Source organism: Gobius niger (assembly GCF_951799975.1).
Source record: "Gobius niger genome assembly, chromosome: 16".
In the NCBI taxonomy this organism is placed as follows: domain Eukaryota; kingdom Metazoa; phylum Chordata; class Actinopteri; order Gobiiformes; family Gobiidae; genus Gobius; species Gobius niger.
The window spans coordinates 23,501,462-23,524,652 of NC_136867.1; the positions used below are offsets into that span (position 1 = coordinate 23,501,462).

At 42.4% G+C, this 23,191-nt stretch overlaps 1 protein-coding gene across 4 annotated transcripts in view; it reads left to right on the forward strand.

The window, feature by feature from the left end:
* Positions 1-2,722: 2,722 nt before the first annotated feature.
* The window catches only part of trim9 (tripartite motif containing 9), a 67,347-nt gene continuing 46,878 nt past the window's right edge, over positions 2,723-23,191 (forward strand). For all 4 annotated transcript variants that reach the window (XM_079573448.1, XM_079573449.1, XM_079573450.1 and 1 more), the window contains exon 1: positions 2,723-3,719. In XM_079573448.1, the coding sequence (XP_079429574.1) occupies positions 2,898-3,719 (822 nt within the window). In that variant the 5' untranslated portion in view covers positions 2,723-2,897. The remainder of the gene's footprint in view (positions 3,720-23,191) is intronic.

The following is a 23,191-nucleotide window of genomic DNA, read 5'->3' on the forward strand; positions in this document are numbered from 1 at the left end:
TTTTGCTTGATACAGTGATATTCCATGGCGCTCACTCTGCTGAACCAGGGTGTGTTCAAATGCAGAGGGAAATCTTTCTGGCAAAGCGGACAGAGATTGATGAAGTCTATTTACGCAGCACAAGTGAGACACTGAGGTTACGCTTCAGTATAGACCAGGCCTTTTGTTGTGAAAAGGGGAAAATCTAATTAAGAAGTTGTAAAACAGAGGCACTAGAAAATAATTTGACCTTTGGGAAATCTCATCCCATTGATGCTGCTGTATTTGAGCAAGTGTTTTGTTTTTGACGGTAGGTGTTTGTTTTAAGATATGAGTGATTTGAGTGTACATACAGAACAGGTCAAAGGTTTGGAAAAGCTTTTTATGTATTGGTTTTTCTTTCATTTCAAGACTATATCCCCTCCTGGAACCGCCACCTTAACGTGGTGGAGGGGTTTGAGCACCCGAGTGATCCTGGAGCTCTGTTGTCGGGGGCTTCATGCCCCTTGTAGGGTCTCCCATGGCAAACAGACAAAGAGCGGTTCAGAAGCTCCTTATGAGAGACCAACAGGCCGGTTAGAACCATGAGGCCGTCCTTCGACCCACCACCTGCAGGGGGAGCCATAGGGGCTGGTGCAATGTGATTTGGGCAGCTCCAACAGCTGCCCCCACAACTCAGAACGGACAAGTGGAAGAAAATGGATGGATGGATGGATGGATGGATGGATGGATGGATGGATGGATGGATGGATGGATGGATGGACATGGAATTATGTTATAAAACAAAAATTTAAAGTTTAAATAAATTCTGCATTCTTTGTTTTACTTTTCCTGCTTATCACTTCAGACATTTTCTCAATGAGCTTGGCAATGCAGTCACCAAAAATGTTTTTGGCCTCACTGATGTTTATGAAGCTCACTGAGAAAATGCCAACAGTAAAGGGTGGGCAATTTCACCCTTTTTTGTTTTCTACACAATCCCACATGTTCATTCACACTTTAATGTATATACCTATAACCCAAGTCCACACATGTAAAGCACAAAGATAAAACATGACCTATACTATTTACAAATATGTTTTAATATTGAAGTGTTGAGTATACTAGAATACCTTATGCTCCCAGGACAGATACTACAACTTGATATCACATTTTCTCCCCTTAGTCAATCTTAGTGAATAGATGATGACAATTGCTTCATTATCAGATTCCTTTCCATCACCTGCATGTCCCTCTGGTTTATCAGTGAAGTCTTTTTTCTGGCTGAGCTTTCGTAAACTGTGGAGCATTATCTGGACCAGACAAAGACTCTCATGTGAAGAGCTCCTCAGATCGGTCTCTGCCGTGGAGGATATGCAAATGAAATCAGAGGGTTCTCCCGCTCTGAGTCAGTTCATTTATCACAGGACTCCTGTTGCCATGGCTTCCTCATTCACTCTTCAAGTATTTAGATAAAAAAAAGAGAGCACGTTTGGACAGAATAGAATACCTGACAACAACCACCTCTCCACGGCTGTTACAGCAGCTCCTCCTGATGCTACGACTATGACTTTACGGAAGTATAGAGCAGGTTGTCTGTAACCGAGAGGCTGGTGGTTTGAATGTAGTTTGGGAATAAATCTAGTTGTGTGATAAATATAACCTTCCTCCAGCACTGGTCAGCTCCTCCATCTCCTTCCTCCTCCTCCTGTTGTCTCCATGTTGTCGATATGAGTCTAAACGTATTCATTGTCTGAACAATGCAGAGAACTAATTTCTCTACAGAGATTAATGCAGTATAACTTAACTTAACTTAACTTGTAGATGTTTTAGAAATGATAAAATAAGTGAATACAAATGCTTTAATAGTGCATTGCTGCACATTTGATTACATTAGGCTTTTTTTTTTATTACGTTAAAGCAAAAAAGAAAATGATTACAAAAGAAGTGAACATTTTGTTACATTTGGAACTTTTCTACAGGGACCAGAGGATGCTGTACATTTAACTTTAGCTTTTGAGGCTTCTTAAATAGTGGGGCAGAGTCCAGAAGGTAGACGTGATATTTAGGTCGATGAAGACATGTCCACTGGCCTAAAAAGGGGAGGCTAAAGGCTAGTCTGACGGTGGCAAAGAATTAGGCTAGTGGTTCTCAAACAGAGGGGGAGGACCCAAATTAAGTTACACATATGTCTCTTTTTGACAGTAAACGAGACATATGATTTGCCTCATTGGCTCTGAGTCTCCAAGATGATTTTTAGAATTAAATCAATTACCTGTTAAAGTGGGCCATACTCTAAATACTAAAATGTGAAAATTCCTTTGAAATTCCCAGCCAAATGAAGCAAGATACAACACTGGCATTTGTGGAAAGTGTTGCTTTTTTATGGGAGGTGTTATGACTCAAGACAACAGGCCCTAAGTGGCTCTGACCTATGTGCACTTTACCCACTTATACTTAACCGTAAATAGACCTTGGTTGGAAACCTTCTCTGCTTGGTGTCCATTCACCTGTTGATTAGATTCAGTCCAATTGTTGGTCTCATCTTTGGACAGACACGCTTTGTTTTGCGATAATCCTCTTCATTGAGACTCTTGTCTGAGACGCGGCTGTGTCTGCGCTTAAAGCTCATTAATTCATGTGTCCAATGGTTTGTGGGAACCCGCGGTTCGTCCAATCACTGCTCACCCCATGCGCTACTCACAGTTCCGACCAATCACAGACGCGCCTCTGAGAGACTGCTTTTAGCTGAAGGTTAGACGCTCACAGAGCCAGCAGGACGCGCGAGGACTACACACCTCCTGCACCGGGACTAAGCCAGGACCTAACCAGGACCTAAACCAAACCCAAACAGATCCTTCAGGCCCGGTCTGGACCAGGCCCGGGGAGACCCACACGGCATCATCATTCAGTCCAGGACCCCCTCAGCGCAGAGAGCCATGGAGGAGATGGAGGAAGAGCTCAAGTGTCCGGTATGTGGTTCGTTTTACCGCGAGCCCATCATCCTCCCGTGCTCCCACAACATATGCTCCGCGTGCGCGCGGAACATCCTCGTGCAGACCCCGGACGCGGAGTCGCCTCAGAGCCGCGCGTCGGGCTCCGCGGTCTCGGACTATGACTATTTGGACCTGGACAAGATGAGCCTTTACAGCGAGGCGGACAGTGGCTACGGGTCCTACGGGGGCTTCGTGAGCGCGCCCACTACGCCGTGTCAGAAGTCTCCAAACGGGGTGCGCGTTTTTCCGCCTGCGGCCCCGCAGCACCTGATGCCGCATCCGCCCGGCGCTCTGACGCCCGTGCCGCGGAACTCCTGCATCACGTGCCCGCAGTGCCACCGCAGCCTGACGCTGGACGAGCGCGGACTGCGCGGTTTTCCGCGGAACCGTGTCCTGGAGGCGGTGGTGGAGCGGTACCAACAGAGCAAAGCGGCAGCGCTGCGGTGCCAGCTCTGTGAGAAAACCCCCACAGAGGCCACGGTCATGTGCGAACAGTGCGACGTGTTCTACTGCGACCCGTGCCGCCTGCGCTGTCACCCGCCGCGCGGACCTCTGGCCAAACACCGCCTCGTGCCACCCGCACAGGGTCGCATCAGCCGTCGCACGAGCCCACGCAAAATCTCCACTTGCACAGAACACGAGCTGGAGAACCTGAGCATGTACTGCGTCCAGTGCAAGACCCCGGTCTGCTATCAGTGCCTCGAGGAGGGCAAGCACGGCACGCACGAGGTCAAAGCCCTGGGCGCCATGTGGAAACTGCACAAGGTACGTACGTACTGTGCGTCAAAACAAAACCCTTAGTTTGAGCGCAACAGGTGCGCCACAGTCAGAGCTGCCACACAGAGGGAGGGACGCTCCTTCATTCAGAAACATTTGTCTGAGCTCCATTTAAACCCAGTGTAAACCCCGTGTAACTCCATCCTCTAGGATCACGGAGGCACGTGGAGGAGCAGAGCTGTCCTCGCGCTGCAGTCACAGCTGTTTGGTATTCAGTTCACAGTGGACTCAGCAGCAGAGCCCAAAAACAACTCCTGTCCCATTCACAAATAGGCTTTTTATGGTCTGCGCATTTGCTATGTTTTTGTGGTTATAGTTGGTTCATATCAGTAATGACAGTTGGTTTGGAGAGAGAGAGAGCATGTAAAGGATGCTGAGGCTAGAGTTGCCTGGAAACAGACTAAAGAAGAGATTTATGGATGTAGAGAAAACGGACATGAAGTTAGTTGAAATGATGCAAAGGAGAGGGTCGACTGCAGTGTGTCTTGAAAATGCTTTCTCACTTGTTAGTCTTTTGCTCATTCATCCACTCCATTTCATTCTTCATATCTGGTCATAGCCTCCATTTTCCTCTCCTCTTTCCAATCATCTCTGAGGGCGGCAGCACAAATGCCAAATAGATGGGAAAATCTCCAGCTCTGCCCATGTCATCTTCTTGGAGATTGCCCTCACTCCAAAAGTCCTGACCCGTGTCGCCTCATCTTTTCAGAAATCCAGCAGCAGCGAAAGTGCGTAGGAGCATTTTTAGAAGCCAATCTCAGAGGCAGTGGGAGGACTGGGAGCTGTAGTAAAGTGCGGAAATGCATTTTGGCTTCCTGTGGGCTTTGGCCTGACCTGGAAAGCGACGGAGAGAGAGAGTGGGTTTGAGTGAGTTTGACAAATTGAAGAGATTTCGCATCTCCAAAGTTCCAGCTCTTCTTCCCGGTCTAGAGTGGTCTCAGAGGTGGTTTAGTCCGAGTTTAGTCGCTCTGGTGAGGTGTTCACAGACTGCAGTGTTGTGATTCATGGCCAGATCTTTGGGATGATTTAAAAGAGCTGTTCAAAAGGCTGGCTCTTTTTGTATTTTTAAGAAGCTTGTCTAAAATTCATGCTGAAGGAATTCTGTGCATTTTGTGCCACAATTTAGAAAAAGAGGCTACACTCTGGAAATGACCATCTTCCATGAGATAAATGACTTGAATTCAGGTTCTTCATCTTGAGTTTGAGCCGGTTTGAAAAGATAAACATGCTAATGCAATGGAAGAAGCATGAATCCCACTTAAAATTCACTTTTACATTTAATCATTTTCCTTTTTCACTTGAAATCATACAATATAATCTGAATTAAGAGAAAATGTGCTTCTTCCATTGGTGATAAGAAGTTTTATCAATCAATCAATGGTTTTGTATAGCCCAATATCACAACAGGAGTTGCCTCACAGGGCTGCACCGAACACTAAGGCAATAAAACAGAGCAGGAAATAAGACAATGTAAAGTTCAGGCGAATTAAGCATCCAGGCAAACATAATGTCCAAATAAGCGTCGACAATAGGTGGCCCCTGTCCATAGACTCTCCAGCACGGCAAGGAAAAACTCAAAAACCCAACGAGAAACCTTGGGAAGGCCAAGATCGCAGACCGTCCAGTCCTTGGTGTCCATTTCCAGTAGGCAGGGTCCCTCCATTCAGTCGAGGTCCTCCGTTCGATCTAGACAGGGACAGGAGTGGGACAGTTTTATCTGATCTAAGACGAGACCAAACCTACTCAAACTTTAGATTCATCTCTTAATTCAAGTTAATTTATGTAATTTCTTCCTGAAGATGAGATCATTTCTCTCTTGCCAAGTCATGCAAAAACCTTTGACTTGTGGTTTCTGCTCCGTTCATCGGTTTAAATGTCTCGGTAATGCTTTATAATAAGGGTACATGAATTCATCATTGTCCTGAGTTGTTTCTGACTCCTTTCAGCACATTCTCTCTTCAATTCAGATTCATTTGTTTGCCAATGGGGTGAGAAAATTGCACTTTACTTTCTGTTTTCAAGTAAGATTAGCTTTGAACCAGTCATCAAACTAGCAAGCAATCCGATCAGGACAAAAGATTACTATTCTCAATTAAGTTTGCCCAGTTGTGCTTTTGTTAAGCCTTTTCCAAACTGTCTATTGACCAACAAGTGGTGAACCCCTCCAGCTCAGCACACGTCGGAGTCTTAATCAAACCATTGTGCGTGCAAAGGTCAGGAATTTGCTGGAAGCGTCTGGGATGTCTTAGGGAATTCTTCTCGGAGCGTCCCCTGTTTCCCGGACTCCTCTCTGTATTAAAGTCTACGGGACCTGTTTCCTAAAGTCTGTCGGGACCAGTTCAAATGGAGAGACCGCGGTTCTTGGCAAAACCCAGAGAGACAGAAAGAACGAAAGAAAGAAGAGAGAGTGAAGTGAAGGAGATGACAGCGCAGATCAAAGAGAAACACAAAATGGCTGCTGATGAAATGAGTGCAGGTTGATAAAAGATAGAAGCACTTTAGAAGTCGTACGTAGGCGGGTTTTAAATAGTGTCTAGACAGTTGAATACAGCGGCCCACACATAATATATATTTGCACCATATTGCCAATTAGGGAGTTTTGATTGACAGGTCCACAGCCAGTCCTGTTGCAGTATCTTTGAACTTTCGTATGCTAAATGTGCAACTTTTTATGCGAGAAAATAGTGTATTTGGCCTTGTAGTACCCAGTAGCCTTGACTTTCCATCACGGTGGTCTCAACAACCCTCCAGGATCAATTGTTTTGTAGGTTTTCTGGTGAGAGGCTCCATCAGCAGGGAAAACCTTCCAACCAATTGATCCTGAAGCGTCCGAGATACCACTGTGATGGTAGGTATTTCGGATCCTGTACGCTTTTCAGATTTTGGGGATTTGCATGTCTGCCCTGATAGCTTTGTAGGGAAGGCATGTAGGTGGAACACTTCTGCAGCCTCATCATCATGGGTCCACTGAAAACAATAGCTGTTTTTACTAAGAAAATGACTTAAAATCGCTTGAATTGAAAGAATATATTGTGATTTGAAGCAGATTTGGAACATCTGGATTAGATCGCCAATGGGTCTAGCTATATGTTTTTTTTTCTCAAGTTAGTTCTCAAGTTTATTTTCTTCTTATAAAGGTCCTATACCTGATCTTTTACAAACAATGACAGAGCAAGCGAGTAAATGCAATGTTTCATTGTGTTTCAGACTCATTGCTAACTTCCCGAACACATTGATAACATCCCAATTCTTAAAGCAGAACTAAGTAACTCATGCCTCGTATAAGCACCACTGCAGGTGTCGTAGCATGTTGCGTTTTTTTACTCATTAATTGTCTGTGAGGGTAAATACTACACTGACAGAAAAGACAGAGGGAGAGAGGGATATTGTACATCCAATTGAACAATGGAGATCAATTTTTTCACTCAAACTTGGCTGTAAATACTGTTCAAGTGGCGCTAGCCCGCAGTTAGCTTTGCCCGTTAGCCTGTTAGCTTCTTCTATGTTATTCCATTAGTGTGCATTGATGACTCCGACCCGGTGGCAGGAAAGTTGCAATGTGGTTTTCACACCAGAGGGAGATGAAAGACCCCCCAATAATCCCATTAAGAGGGACTACGAAAAGGATTTATTATGGTGAACAAGTTACTTAGTGCTGCTTTAATATGAATAAGACATGTTTGAAATTGACTCAAATGCAAATAACTGATGCATATAATTCGATGCATGGGATTCTTTAAATGTCCCAAGTTATTTTGTTTTCTTGTTCCATTGGGAATCTTATTTCAGGATAGCCCAAACCTACTGAAAATGAACATATAAATTCTCTCATTTCAAGCACCTTTTAAACCATTTATCTTGTTTAAGGCTGCCATTTTTTTTCCAGTGTTCAAGTTTTGCTCTGTCCACACTCCCCTTTCATGATGATACCACCAAGTACCACCAAGCCAATAAAGATCAATTTAGAACTAAACTGGATCTCATCATAGAGGAAAGAAAAGCCCAACTTTAAAGCATTCCAACGCATACATGAAATGATCTCCAAGTCATTTTCATTTATCATTCTATTTATCAAGGTGTGGCACAGGTAAAAACATATTAACCCTATTTGAAATACCCCGTGTAGACTCACATGTTTGCACCAATTGCCATGCTTTTCCTTAGACTCCTACTGTATATAAATAACATTAAAAATAGCATAACCTCCTCCTCCGCAGTGTCAGCTCCCACCGCACGTTAAACCCTCGCACCATTTAAAATCTAAACCCATTGCCCGGTCGTGTTCGCAGCTAATCACAGGTGATTAATTGGTTTGGAAATAAAGCGTGGGAGTGGAGGGGCCCAGTGGGATTTTACAACATGTTTGACCCTGAACATTTGGCTTAGGGCTAAGGCTGAGGAAGATACTGGTTTGGAAGAATGTGCTTTGTTTTGTATTAGTTGTGATTTATTTGGGGCACTGGCAATAAAGTAATGCTCACTGACAGCGCACAAGGAGGTAAATGTGGAGGTAAATGTGTTGGCAGGAGCTTTGTGATTGGCTGAAGACTTTCTCATTCATACCTAAAGAAGAATGTTGGGTAAAACAAAAAATATGAACTTGCCCTAAAGCATCTTTGCAAATACTGTATGTGAGGAAAGAGGAAATATTCTACTGTGACTTTGCTGAAGCTGCCGTTTTGTGGATGCCTTAACCAAAGGTGGTCAGTTATGAAGTAAACTTGAATACATCTGTACTATGTATCTTAAGAACTTACATTTGAAAGATAAAATATAGTACCATCTACTCCACTACATTCCTTTAAAGGCTCCAAGGTAAAAAGCAAACTTGATCATGTTTGTTGTTCATTTTCGAAGCCTAGTAATGCACACTCCAGAACAGTAGGCGGCGCTGTGCTGATGTGCAGTCAAATACTACTGACTTAAAACATGGAAGAAGGTTTGTCGCTTTCTTGTTGCCGTACATTTTGCTCAATTTTCATGTTTTTGAAGCTGAAAAGTGCACATTTTACTTTGAATACTTAAAGGTACTAGATGCAAGTTGGTCATTTTATGCTCACTACTGCCACCTCAGGTCTTATGCGTGTTACTGCAGTCTCTATATTAAGCTTGTGCATGATGGCACTTCGGACCTGAAGTAGGATTTTAGAGGCAGTTGTGGTGAACAGGTCTGGGCTCATTCTACACATTGGACATGGCTGGAACATGTAGGGGGAGAAAAATACTTTTTTAACATTTTTAAACTCAGTATAGTCCCTTTAAGTACTTTCTACTATCACTTGAGTATAGATTTGGCTGAGCAACTCTTGACCTGTAATACTCAACTAATGTAATGAAGTACTATGACCACTTCTGGCATTAGCCCATTTGTTTGAATGGTGAATATAGGCAACACCATGTAAAATCATAGTTTATTTCAGATATTTGTATTGTTGAAAAATGCCTAAAAAAATGAAAAAACAAAGCTGTGTGTTTGCTGTGAGCGGCTCACCTCTCCTGAGCTCGTCTCCATGGAGATCTTGTCTAAAGGCAGCCAGATTTGAGATTTAAATGTGTTAGGTCGTCGTCCAAATCCATTCTTTAATTACCCACTGCAAGAATATCATGTTCTGTGTTGAGCTGGTTATAAAGAGTGTTTTGTATTACTGACAAAAGTATAATGCAAAATGTTGTGCAGTGTGACTTTAAATGTCACACTGACAAAGTAATATACAATACTAAGAACCCTTTAGGGAGGCATCAATATTACAGATGGTCTATGTGCTTATAGACTGAAACAGGAGCACCAATCTAAACATAGATGGATCATTACAATAACACTTAGGCAGATATTTCTGTCTAAATACCAACATCTCCTTGTTCGTATACACTCTAATCTGTAAATCACGGCCAAAACAATTACATAGATGTGCAACGATCCATGCATTAAAAAGTTACAGACCAACCTTTCACTTCTCAACATGTTAATAATGTTTGTCTGTAAAGTTTACCATCGGGGATTCTGAAGGGTTTTTGTGGCTTGTGCCCTGTCGCTCCACTTCATGTTGTGGCACATTGTGTTTTTTTCCTGGTGGGAAACTGAATATTTTAGCGTTAGCTGGAGGCTCCGTGTCTGACTCTCTGTGGACCAAACCAAACACTCAGACACGAACGAGAAGTTTTCAATCTGTGCATAAATCATTCAACAAAACCAGTTTCCACACAGACTTCGATCTGTATTAAAGAACTTACTGTTATTTGAGTCTGCAGAAAGTCTCTAGAATGGCAGAAGTTGGTTGATTGAACATTTCATTCGCTGGTATTGGTAAGCTCTCTTGTCTCACAGGAGAAAGGTCCCGGGTTCAACTCCTGGCTGGCCCTGGATAGATACAGACGGCATCGCGTCTTCGAAGGGGGCGTGGCCTCGCCGAGGGGAAAACAGAAGCTTTTGGGAGACACAATTTTGCACTCTTTTTAGCCATTTTCTGGTGAAATATAAAGTTATTTGTCACATACAAATAAGGTAAAGTTTAAATCGGGCCCTTTTGGATATTTTCTCAGCAGATTGTTCAGTAGAAGCGAAAAAAGGGCAGTGGTAGCTAGTGCTAACTAGAATACGTTTGTCAAGTGTGACGTCACGACTTCCACTTCCGGGTCCTAGCAAACCGGCAAATATGTGACTCATCAGCCAAAAATGCCGCACCTACTGCTATAAAGTATTATTTACTAAAGTCGCTACTTCCGGGATTAGCTTAGCTGTTAGCATTTTCCCCCCCCGCTAAACCGGAAGTACCGATTTTGGCAAATATTACTTTTAGAGCTGTAGGTACAGCATTTTTGGCTACTGGGCCTGATAAATAAGTATGTTCAGTAACTTTCTGTTGAGTTTCAGAAATATTGATTGTGGTATTAAAGAGTTTTTTGTAGTTTCTCGCACATCTGCAAACCCGGAAGTAGAGCTGTGACGTCACCACTTAACAAACGTATTAGCACAATGCTAACATGTAGCATCAAGTTAGCATTCTCTGTTATTTATGTATTTATGGGCAGTTGAACCACTTTGCTCCTCTCCATGCATTTGTATCTTTATTTAGTAGAAAACTATATTCATAATTCAGCGTTTGTTAAAGTAGTTTTTGAATGATTAGAGAAAGTTTAGATTTTTCTCAAATTGTTTTCCCGTTAACTGTCTCCAAACATGACCATGACGATTCCAGAGATGCCGTCTGTATCTACAAACAATGAGGGATGCAAAGTACTCAGCCGCAAAAGCCATAGATATTTATGAAGCTATTTCCTCTGTTTCCTTTTCCTCACCTACTCCTCCACACTCCAAAATGTTACACAGTGCGCCATTAAGTGCAAAAATCCTTGCTCCACTGCCAGCTTTATTTTTTACCTCAAATCTATGCTAATATCATATAAATGTGCTTTTTGCAGCTGTCTAAATCCGACCCTCAGTTTGTCCTTAAGCGCAATCCAAACAAAAGTGTAATTCTATCTCCAGCACTTGTTTAGTAAAGGGCACTTGCTGAAGGAGGTGTGCCCACAGAGTCAAACAGGAAGTCACTTTATCCCCGTGTTTAAAGCCCGGTGACACCTGACGCGCTGACCTGATTTGTGATAGCGCTAGCCTCTTAGCTGCTACGCGCCTTTTGTTTTGCTTTTGCTCGTGGCGACATTTTTAAACGGCCCTTACTCAGCAGGTCAAACTAACACCATCCTCCAAATATGGGGCAAGACGCTGCATAAAGCAAAACACAACCCAATAGGAACGTAATCATTTTGGCCAGTTTTAAATGCAATAAGCCGATGAATAACAGGCCAATGATGTAGTAAAACATAGAATAGTTGAGTCAAACATGTAATAGGATTTCACAACACTAATAGGATCAGTGATGTCTTATAATGCACGAAAAGACTGAAATGATTTGTTGTTGGCAGCTTTTTGGGTGATCAACCTGATATTGGAAAAAATACGATATAGTGTTCAGGACTGTGATGTCATATCGCTAAGCATCATGGGATTTGCATTTTGCACCAATAATAAACTTATGGACATTTTGAAAGGTAAAATACTAGAGTTATTGTTCACATTAAAACAGTACTAAGTAGCTCATGCCCCTAGAGGCCATAAGCGCCACTGCAGGTGTCCCAGCATGTTGTGGTTTTCTACTTATTAATTGTCAGTGAGAGTAAATACTGCGCTGACAGGAAAGACAAAGGGAGAGAGGGATATCGTACATCCAATTACACAATGGAGATATCTTTTTTTACTCAAAGTTGGCTGTAAATACTGTACCTCAGTTAGCTTTGCCCGTTAGCCTCTTAGCTTCTTCTTCCATTAGTGTGTATTGGTGCTCCGACCCATAGGCAGCGAAGTTGCAAGGGTGGTTTTCTGACCAGCCAGCTTTAAAACTTGGACATCACAGTGACTCAGCAGCTATTGGTGTTGTTCCACGGCTTTTTTTTTTCACTTTATACTGTGAGTCAATGGAAAAGCCACAAACATGGCGGACCTCCATGCAACTGATAGCCTACCTGTTTTGGCTCTCACCATTTTAAAAACAAAACTTTTATCGACTAAATCTAAGTGAATATGGGCATGCGGTACCTCATTTTTAAGTTTTAATCTCCGCAAATGTATTTTTGATTGTTGCGCAAAATGCGGCAACTTATCAAGGCTGGGACAGAAACAGATTGGATCACCTAAAGTGGCATAATGAAATAAAATCTGCTGCCAAGTGTTTGTATAGTAGTTTATGTAATTGACATGTAACATCTCGTTTGAAAAGAAAAGCATTTATTGATCTCAATGGAGAAAAGAGGACCATCACCATTCACTTCTTCACTCAGAGAAAGACACTTTTAAGAAAGTCTCTTGATATCGGTTAATATCGGATATCGGCAGATACTCAAAACCCCAGTATCAGTATCGATTGCCAAAAATCTGGATCGGTGCATCTCTAAACTAGAAATTGCTTTTACGGATGGCAGTGGCAGTGAAACCTTTACATTTCTACATCACTTTTATCAGTTATCATATAATTATGAGCAAACATGTTCTACGTTTGCACTCAGCAAGTTTATTCCATTAATGTCTAGTTATTATCAGTTCCTACAAACCTTACTCGACTTATATTAATATCTTTTTTAATGAAGTTAGACAAACTTTTTCACGCTCAGTGCCAGATCTGTTCTCCAGAGCGCGGATAGTTTACGGCTCTGCTACATTATTGATGCAACTGGATATATTTCATGAATCTTTAATGGGACACTTAGGGTTGTGCCGCTTCAGGCTGCTCCGCGGAATACGCCAAAGTCTTAACGAATTTACTCTCGATACTTTTGGAAGCAACTTTTAGAGGGCCGTTTTTTTCCCCTGACAGTAAATGGGATAAGACTTACGAGTTAAAATGGGTCCAATGGAGCTGGTTAGAGGAAAGAGACAATTGTTTTTTCTGTCCAGTTTGGTGTTGGAAAGTTGTAAAATGTTACAGCAAATGGATGGAGGCACAGCTCTTGTTTGTAGAAATACCCAGTCAGCAGAATGTAAGGAAGGCAAACAAACCTGAACGGATTTAGCTTTATTGATTGTTAACTACAGATAGACACTAATTTAAAAAAAACATCCAGCAAATGTTTTAGTTTTGTGCCTAATTTAGATGCCGCTTAAGCCTATTCTTGAACTGATTTTGCTCATTCTGCTTTTTTGTTACAGGATTCTTGCCTAAGTATTCATTGAATCAAAAACGTTATACCTATTGCTTTCCTGTGTCAGATTGTAGACATGCATTTGTCAGTTTTTCTGGGTCTACCCTTTTTATGTATTAGCTTTTCTTTATGTCCAACACTATTTCAATTGTGTGATTCTCATCGAAGACATTAAACTATGAATGAACACATGGGATTATGTAGGAAGCAAAAGAAATCTCACTGAGCTTCATAAATTTGTGAAATGGTCTATCTGTCTGTGTAGTAAGACAATTTCTGGTGGCGACATCGTGAAGCCTTTTGTACAAAGCAGTAATCGAAGCATAACAGCTTTTTTGAAGGATTTATTTCAACTTTTTTGTTTAACCTCTTAACCCCCACCTTAAAGGAATAGGCCACCGTTTTTAAATACTGAGATATGTTCTTACCTGAGCTTAGACGAGTTGATGCGTACCTGTCTGGTCTTTACACGTGCCCTCAGTCATGTAAACAGAGCACAGACAGTGTTAGCATAGCCTAGCCTCTTCTCCTCTATAGCTCCAAACGAGGTGAAGATAGAAGCTACCAAGCTCTTCCACGTTTTCCCTATTTAGATATGGCCTTTACACAATCTAAGTATAGCTACACAAAATTAAACTTGTCGATTTTCTAAGTGGATAAAAAGGAGGAGAAGAGGAGCGGCTATATGCTAATGCCGTCTGTGCTGTTTACGCGTAAAGATCAGACAGGTACGCATCAACTCATCTCAGCTCAGGTAAGAACATATCTCAGTATTTAAAGACGGTGGCCTGTTCCATTTTCTCTCTGATCTTCATATCAGCATTACCCATATGAAAAAGGTTACCTAGCGCCTATAGGCCAGTGCAACACCTCATTTGAAAGCTACAAAACTCATCTAAATTGATCTTTTTCCTCACGTTGTTGCTGCTAAACTGGAGAAAATGTGCTCAGTCTGCCTTCAGTGAGAATCTACAATGTAAATGGTCTTGAAATACAAGAACCAATACATTAAATAAAGGAGGAACCTTTTATTTCGTGGGCCTAAGTGCCTGTCCCGCAGAGAGCATTTCCTTCAATAGCCCTGAGTCTTTAAAATGCTGTAAAGTGACTGTTTTGATCAGGATTTCTTCTTTTATGGGCTATTATCCGTGGGGAAATCCAGCATTGTATTATCATATTTAACATCATATTCAGTAAAGAATCATCCTGTATTTAAGCACAACATCTTATCGTACCCACCGGTCCACTTCAATCCACGGCAACATGACTTTTGAACAGAGACTGAAGCCTTATTTCAATCTTGGCATCAATTGCAAGGGTTTTATTGCTTTTCGGCACCGTTATATCATCTCAGAAAGACATTTAAAACTAATCTTGAAGTCTTATTAACTTGGGCCCCATAATCACACCTCACTCTTCCAGGGCTTTGTTTTTATGAATCAGTGTTTTTATTTGGGTCGCAGCTCATCCCTATTGGGTGAAAGGCCACTCCAGTTGAGAGGTGAAAGGTGAAATAATGCGGGGTTGACAATGAAAACATCCTCCACAACTTCTAAACTGCTTCAGGCGCTTGAGAATCCGACATATTTCCCTAAAACTTTTCTCCACTCAAAACTAAACCAGACCCCTCCGTCTCAAACTCTGACCGACGGCAGGATCGTGAACTCTGACCCCACATGACTTATTGACCCACATGACCTCGTTGTTCATCTCCCCCCGCTCTTTGTCTGGAAGTATTTGAAGGCTTGTTTAAAACTACATGTTTAAATCAGTACAGTATTTAGCCCCGTAGCTGTGGGGAAGAAGCGCTGCTTAAATTAGTCTCTAAAACTTACAAACATTTCGGGGAAAGTAGGTTAAACCCCAGAGCTAAGTCTGTCGTGGAATAAATTTGCAGCTGTTTGAATGATCTCGAACAAACAGAAGCAGAAGTGGGTAATAGTCGGAGATACATAATGTACAGTGAGGAAAAATACAAAAATATATTGTTTGAGCCTTTGAGTGTTTTGATGGTTGTCTTATTTAAGGTGAGACACTGTGGGTGAATAGAGGAAGAATATGAGAAAAAAAACTGGTAACACTTTATAATAATGGTACACATGAGTTCATGCATGATTTTCATGAATTTATGCATAATTTCATGATACATTCATCCATCCATCCATTTTCTTCCAATTGTCCGTTGCCGGGTCAAATCACATTGCACCAGCCCATTATGGCAACTCCTGTATTACTAAATCCTGACTTCTCAGGAACAAACATGATCACATGTTGGTTCATGGATGACTTCATCCCTGAATAGGTTGTGTTCACGATTTAGAATGTGATGATGTCACGTGAAGGCAACCTATTAAACGTCTAACTACTGTAATGAAGGTACATAAGAATACCATGAATTCACTAAAACGACAATGAAATGACAATGAAATGATCAATCAATCATGATCACGAGGCTCATGCATGAACTTCATGACTTATATGACGGAAATTTATTTGCAAATCATGGACAAGAACATTAAGTATTACTCCATCCATTATTCTATTATTGTCGCCTAAAATATGTGGAATTTGGGGCATTTTTTAGGCATAAACAGACTTATTTTTATATGAAAACAGAAAATGTGGAGAAAAAAAATTCTTCTCATATTTATGTCAGTAACTTACAGCAAAAGTATCAAATCGATATCTCTAAGTTTAAAAGTGAACAAATCTGTAAGAATTAAAATCTCACCTACAGTTTCTTGTGATTCAAAGTTCAATAAATCAGGCTAGGAATTAGATATTTCAAAATCAAAATCCCTCTGAAATAATCTTCGAATCCAAGACTAGAAAATTTGCAGTCTGTAGGAGATACTAAAGTGGAGCTGTTGTAGCAAAGGTTTTAAGAAAACCTCATTTTGAGAAAAGTTTTGTATTGTGAAACGAGTACACAGTCTCCCAGAAAATAAATGACCATATTTGGATTACAGCGTCATCTCGGTCGCCTTTCGTGCTACATAAGCGTGGGAAAAAGTGCTGCTCTGGTGTCAGTATATATTTCCCGGAAATCTCCATAAACTAAACATCGTAAAGGCTGAGTTTGGACAGTTATGAACACATGCAACACCAGATGGAAGCTCTAATTCTCAGCCTTGCTCCAGAGGAAACCCTATTGTACATGGTTTGCTGTTTTTGCTTGTCGCTCACTGATGCTCCTCTGTGCAGCCAAACGAGAGATGGCTTCACTTTTCACTCATATTTTCGTGAATGCCAAAGGATAGCCACGATAATGTTACGTAATGAGTTGGTTCATCAGTAGAAGTTTATCCCTGGGGCTTGTACAGTTGAATTAGTGTCAAAAGAAACAGGGAAAAAACATGCTCTTCCGTGATAATGATCCAACTCAGCAGGAGGTCGGCTATTTGTGGAACCGTGTTGCTGCTAAATTTGGCTTTATTTAGCGGGGCAGCATTGAGGAAAAGCATCGTAAATTGCCTTGATGTTGTTACTGTACACGGAAAACGGCATCAGCAGCTCAGAGTTTGCTTTACACTTATATTTACGCCGATTTGATTCCATATCCCACGCTTTCTTGACCGTATAAGTGCGGCCATGGTTATGCGTAAATCCCCAGAGTTCAATAAAAAAAAATCTGTTTGGTCGATTTTAAAGGGAGACACGATTCTTGGAGCCTCAAAACCAAGTCCAGATGTTCCTCATGAGTAAAGATCCCTTTCTGTAATTATAAAGGTTGTGTGATTGTAAAAGCTTATCCAGACTCCAACCGAGCGGTGACATTTCTTAACCACGACTTAATTAACCGTTCAAATGTCTTGCCTCAGTGTTTGCGGTGAAAGCTGGGCGTGAACTAAGGCGCTAAACCACAATCAATTTACCCAGGAAGAGCAGAAGAAACTCGTGTATGCGTAACTTGATTCAGTACAGTGGTTCCCAAAGTGTGGTCCAGACTTTGGGAATGGCTGCCTAAGTCTATAGTGCTTTATACTAAGACATTGTGACAGTATGTGACAGTAGCGTCCTACAACAAAGAAGTTGGAAGTTCAAATCCCGGCTCACGAATGCACACTCTGTCATTGTGTCTTTAGGCAAGACACTTCACCCAGCTAGCATCCAGTGTGTGATGTAAAGTGTTTAGAGTGTCTATAGGTGGAAAAGTCCTATATAAATGGAGCCCATTTATTTGGACTTTCAGCTCATGCCAGAAAAGATCAAAGAGACAACTTTTGAGCAAGTGATTGTCTTAATTTTGCTCATTTTGCTTTGGTTCTGGTTCCATTGCTGTTGTTTTTTATGCCACAGTGGTGTGATATCTAGTACTCTCACCTCACCAGGCTGAATCTTTTTTTTTTCCTACTTAGAGAATTTTTACGCCAAAGGCTTTAGTGGCAAGGACAGTTCAGAGTCTGGTCTCGAACCCACGACGTTGGGATCAGACTAGGGACAAATGAGAAGATGGTGAAAGACTGTTGTGGAGCGGAAGGAAGAAGAAGATCTTTTTTTATATAGCGCCTTTCATAGACAAAGCGCTTTACATGAGAGAAATGTACATTCACTCCACACTCGGTGGTGGTGTGCCAAGTTTGTAGCTTCAGTGTCCCCTGGGGGAGACTGTCAGAAGCGCTGTCGCGACTGCACACGTCTGCGCTAACGGTCCCTCTGACCACCACCATACATTCACTCACACACATCATTCATCCTGTACATGTTTTGAGTGGTAGGGAAAACCGGAGTACCCGGAGGAAACCTACGCAGACACGGGGAGAACCTGCAAACTCCACACAGAAAGGCCCCGTCCAGGTGGGAATCGAACCCTGGACCTTCTAGCCGCTGCGCTACCATGCCACCCAGTGGAGGGAGCAGCGCAGGTGGAAGAGGAAGAGGAAGGAGCTGAGCAGTGCAGGACACCACGCTCTGGAACAGGGAAAAATCCAGGAGGCACTGCACCGTTTCAGACGAGCACTGAAGGCAGCCTGCAAGGTTTCCTCTGTGTACTACGGGTTCCTCTACGTCCAAAAACATGCGGGTCAGGTCGGCCCACAACGGCGGAGTGTTCAGTCGCAGCTGTTCAGGACTAACCCAACACCTGGACACCATTTTGTTGTACAATTATACAACTATACAATGACGAATAAAGCACTCACTTACTAGTACTTGGCAGCAGCCTTATCCTACTTCTTTTTCAAAGACTTTTGTCTTGGTTTGAAGAAGTGGCATTACTCTGTGCAGCTGATGGTCGAGCGCAGCGGTAGGTAACCTCAGGCCCGGGGGCCAAATCCGGCCCTCCATCACAAAATCTCTGGCTCCCAAGAAGATTTTGAGAAATGTTATTATTATGCAAAATAGAGTCAATTTGAGCGCATAATATAAATGAGTTTTTTTGCCGAATTAAGATGTAATTGGGCTTTTGACCCAGATCATTGAGATTATTGATCATTATATTTCATCTTTATTTCAGGTTATTTTCTTTACCAATGGGATGAGAACGTTGGTCTTATCCCAGTGGCAGTTTTACTATAGTCTGAAATGTCGTCATTGAGCAAAGTAAATCTGGTCCAATCAGAAAAAAGTGAGTAAAGTATTTCCTCAAAGTACTTTAAGCCAACTACTTTTTGTATTTAATGTACTGCATTGGCATTTACAGAAAATGGTTCTTTACTTTGGCCTGCCATGGTGAGTTTGGCCCTTGGTGTTTTAGCAATGATCAATCGGCCCTCTACAATGCAAACTTGCCTTCCCCTGGTCTAGTGGTTAAGGCTGATGCACATATGGAAGAGTTCCGGCTCTCCCTGTCCAATACAGGCAGAAAAAATCAAAGATGTTTTTTAAGGCTCTAAAATAGATCTGGCCTATAAAAAACAGTCAGAAAATTACCATAACACATGTTTTTCGGGTGAGTAAAGGAGATGACTGTGCGCTCGAACACCACCGATTAACAGGAAAACATGACACTCTGCCATTTTAAAGAAGCTCTTGGTATAAATAATTCATCACTTTAACATTAGTGCTAAACAGTTCCTTTCGTAACTGTACATTTTTCTCATCCCACATTTGTATCTCCGCCTCATCATCCACATAGAGCCCGTCTCGTCACCTCTCGCATCCTCTCATATTGGCCATAATCTCACTCTCAAACCGCGAATCCCATTTGCCTGCGCAGCCTGTGCCTCCATCTGCTCGACCCGCCGGCGCCGCCCGTAGCACCTCCTCAAAACTCCTCCAGCTCCGTTTAAATAAAACAAGAGTCACCGGCACGCTTTGACCCGGTTCGGAGACGGGCAGGTCGTGTGGAAAAACGCCCCTGGACAGTTGGAACCCCCTCACAATGCATGCTGGGTAGAGAGGCGAGGAAGACGCTCCCTCCGCGCCCGTCAGAGAGAAGCGAGTGAATTCAAGCGTGGATGGAGATTGGGCAGCGGCCGGGTTTGCCGAAAATGGAGTGGATTGATTTTGAAGAGGGGGAAGATGAAGGGGCCCCGACTCTCAAAGTAAGAAGCTCGAAGCGGAGATTGATTTACTGTTTTGTTTTGTTTTTTTTGATTGGGATTCGGATCACACCTGCTCCGCCGCCGGGATGTGTCCAAGTGTGTTTACCGAGGCCGTCTGTGCTTTCTGTGAGCCCACCTCGTGTCTCACTGTGGAGCTGAGGCTTAGCTTACTGTATAGAGGCACAAACATTGCTCAGGCAGTCGGGGCTAAATCTTTGTGCTTCACTGGCCAAGCGTTTTTGTTTATGTTTTGTATCACTGCGCATTTACAAAGTTGTTCACAGATGGTTCGGTCGACACAGTTGAGCAGAATTGTTTTTTTCAGTAAGCTGTTTGGAGACAATGAGAAAATCAGTAAATTTTATATTGTGAAGGCTGCATTGAAAAAAAGCCTTTCATTTGTGCGTATTTGACTTTTCAGTGGCTACGTTTACATGGACAGAGAAATCAGATAACTGGAGTAATCAGATAACCTAATAATCAGATCTGATGCGTTTATATTCACTTCAATGCAAGTATGTCATGGATAACTTTTGTGGGTTTTCTTTGTGACATTAGTTTTGCCTTTTTGCTTTATTTTCCTGGTTAGTTGATACACAAGTGTGAAAGATCAGAACGATATCAGATTACATTTTTCATCAGATAATGTTTATCAGATTAGATGTCTCTAAAATAATCTGAGAACTCCAGAAATCAGATCAGGATCAGATTCTTGGTCTCCATGTAAATGTTATGGCATAAAGTCAGACTGACTTTATGTATGTATTTATAAACACATATAAAGACTGTCTGGAATTGTGGTAATAGGAAAATCAAGACTGGAGGCGGGGCTAACGATCGCAGTTTGAACGAGAGCGAACCAATCAAACACAAAGCGACTTACACTTTATGTTTTCGTCCTCCGCCATGATTGTTTGTCGTCCACATGTGCAGTCGAGTAAATGTTCCGGTGAAAGTCCTCAGAGCAGCTTCTTTCTGTGGCTTTCAGGACAAGTCCAGCTCAGAAGAAAGGGCATTGGTATAAGATCGTTGCGTAGTGGCCGCCATCTTCACTGTTTTGGTTACGGCCCTGAGGAGCACTGGTTGATGGGAAATCCTAGCTCGGAAGATGATGCTATGATTGGCTCGTCTTGGTTTTGGCGAAGTCAACAAGATTCAAATTGCACAATTCCAGACTGTATCCCCATGTATCTCTTAACATGGAGGATCAGTCTGGCTTGTAAACGTAACCACACGGCCGCCTCTACTTTCAATCACAGCGGCTTCAGGATCAAATGTTTTTCCATCCATACATCCATCCATCCATCCATTTTGGAGCTGCCCGAATCACATCGCACCAGCCCCTTATGGCTCCTCCTGCAGGTGGTGGGTCCACAGAAGGACGGCTTCATGGTTCTAACCGGGCTTCTGAACCACTCTTTGTCTGACCCATCACCACATACAGCCATTGGGTCACAATTTAAGTTTTTTTTGGAATAAAACGTTGCATAATACGCTTTCAACTTAGCCTGTAAAGACAGAATGCACGATAGATGTGATTGACAAGCGTATAAACCAATCAGAAAAGGCAGGTATGACTCAAACGAAATGTGGTGTGTTTCGTAAACTAGGAAGTCAGTGGTTCAGCCACAAGATCGGAGATGAATGTAAACGATCTGTGTAGTTTTTGCAACAAAAATAATCTAATTTAATAAGTCTTTAGCAGCTTCAGATTTCATATGTAGGAGAATTCAACATGGATGACAGCAACAAGAAGAAATGCTGTTGGATCACTTGTTGTGTAGGATTTCTGCTGAGAGTTTCCATCATCAATGAAAACCTTCCAAACTATTGATCCTGGGCGTTGTACAGACCACCATGATCAAAAGTAAAGGTGCCATAGTGACCACTCATACAGCCACTGGGTCACTAGGTCAAATACGCACAAATAATAACTTTTCTTTCCATATCAATAGTAGCATAATGCTCAGTGAGAGTAAGAATCACACAATGTAAATAGTGTTGAAAATAAAGAAAAGCCAATATATACATGCTTCCAAACTTTTGACCAGAGTGAATTTCCTGAACGTTGCTCAAAGGCACTCATTGGACGCCGCTCATTGGACGGCGTTCATTGGACGGCGTTCACAGGACGCCGCTCACAGGACGGCGCCGTGGCTCCGTGCGGTGGAGCGTCGTCAAACTGAGCGTCTCTCTTTAGGAATGTGGAGTCACTTTAGTGTCATGAGCTGAACGTGAGAAGAAATGCGTCTCCTCTTCTCTCCCGAGACCCTCCTAGTCCCCAGATAAACCGGGGCTGTATCCGAGCAAAACCCCAACTAACACAGCGGCTCTAAACTGGAGCTAAAAATGGATCAAAGACTTAAATATCTGGACATTGAATCATACTTTGTCTCATTAATTCAGTTTTAGCCTCATTTCGGTGTTCAAACATATGTGTAAACGGCTAAACGCAGTAAAAGACTCCATGACGTCCCGCAGAGGAAGCGATGGAGGAGTCGTCTTTGCTCAGCTGTTTACCAGAGTCGGTCCCACGGCGCCGAGTTCAGCCTCAGCTGCCACTGTTTTCCAAACGCAGGGGTCAAAGGTCAGGCACATTCCCATTGAGGAAGCTCAGTCTGGTTGACACAAGAGCAGAGGGCGGCACAGTGTGGACGTGTTTTTGTAACCACAGAAAACCGGAAACTCTTTTAAAGCTTGGTTATGTATACAGATATTGTCATAACCACTTTTGTTGAGAAGTTTCTATTGTCGAGAAGCTTTTAGATTTGGGTAAAACTGGAGAAATGTGCTCAGTTAAGGCAAGGATTGAGCGGTTAATACTACTCAACTTGTATAACGCCTTTCTACCGTCAACAGACCCAAAGCGTTTTACAGGAAAGGAACCAGTCATCCGTTCACACTGTCATTCATACACCAATGTACAGAGCCAATGTACACTGGTAAGGTGGGTGAAGTGTCTTGCCCAAGGACACAACAACAGTGTGCACCTGGGATTCCAACATTCCTTCTGATCATGAGACGACCCACTGAGTACTACCCACCCCTAAATATTATTACTTATATTTAAAGCAGAACAAAGTAGCTCATGCCCCTAGAGGCCATAAGTGCCACTGCAGGTGTCGTAGCATACTATGTTTTTTTACTCATTAATTGTCCGTGAGAGTAAATACTACACTGACAGAAAAGACAAAGGGAGAGAGAGATATTGTACATCCAATTACACAATGAAGATTTTTTTTTTTTACTCAAAGTTGGCGCTAGCCCGCAGTTAGCTTTACC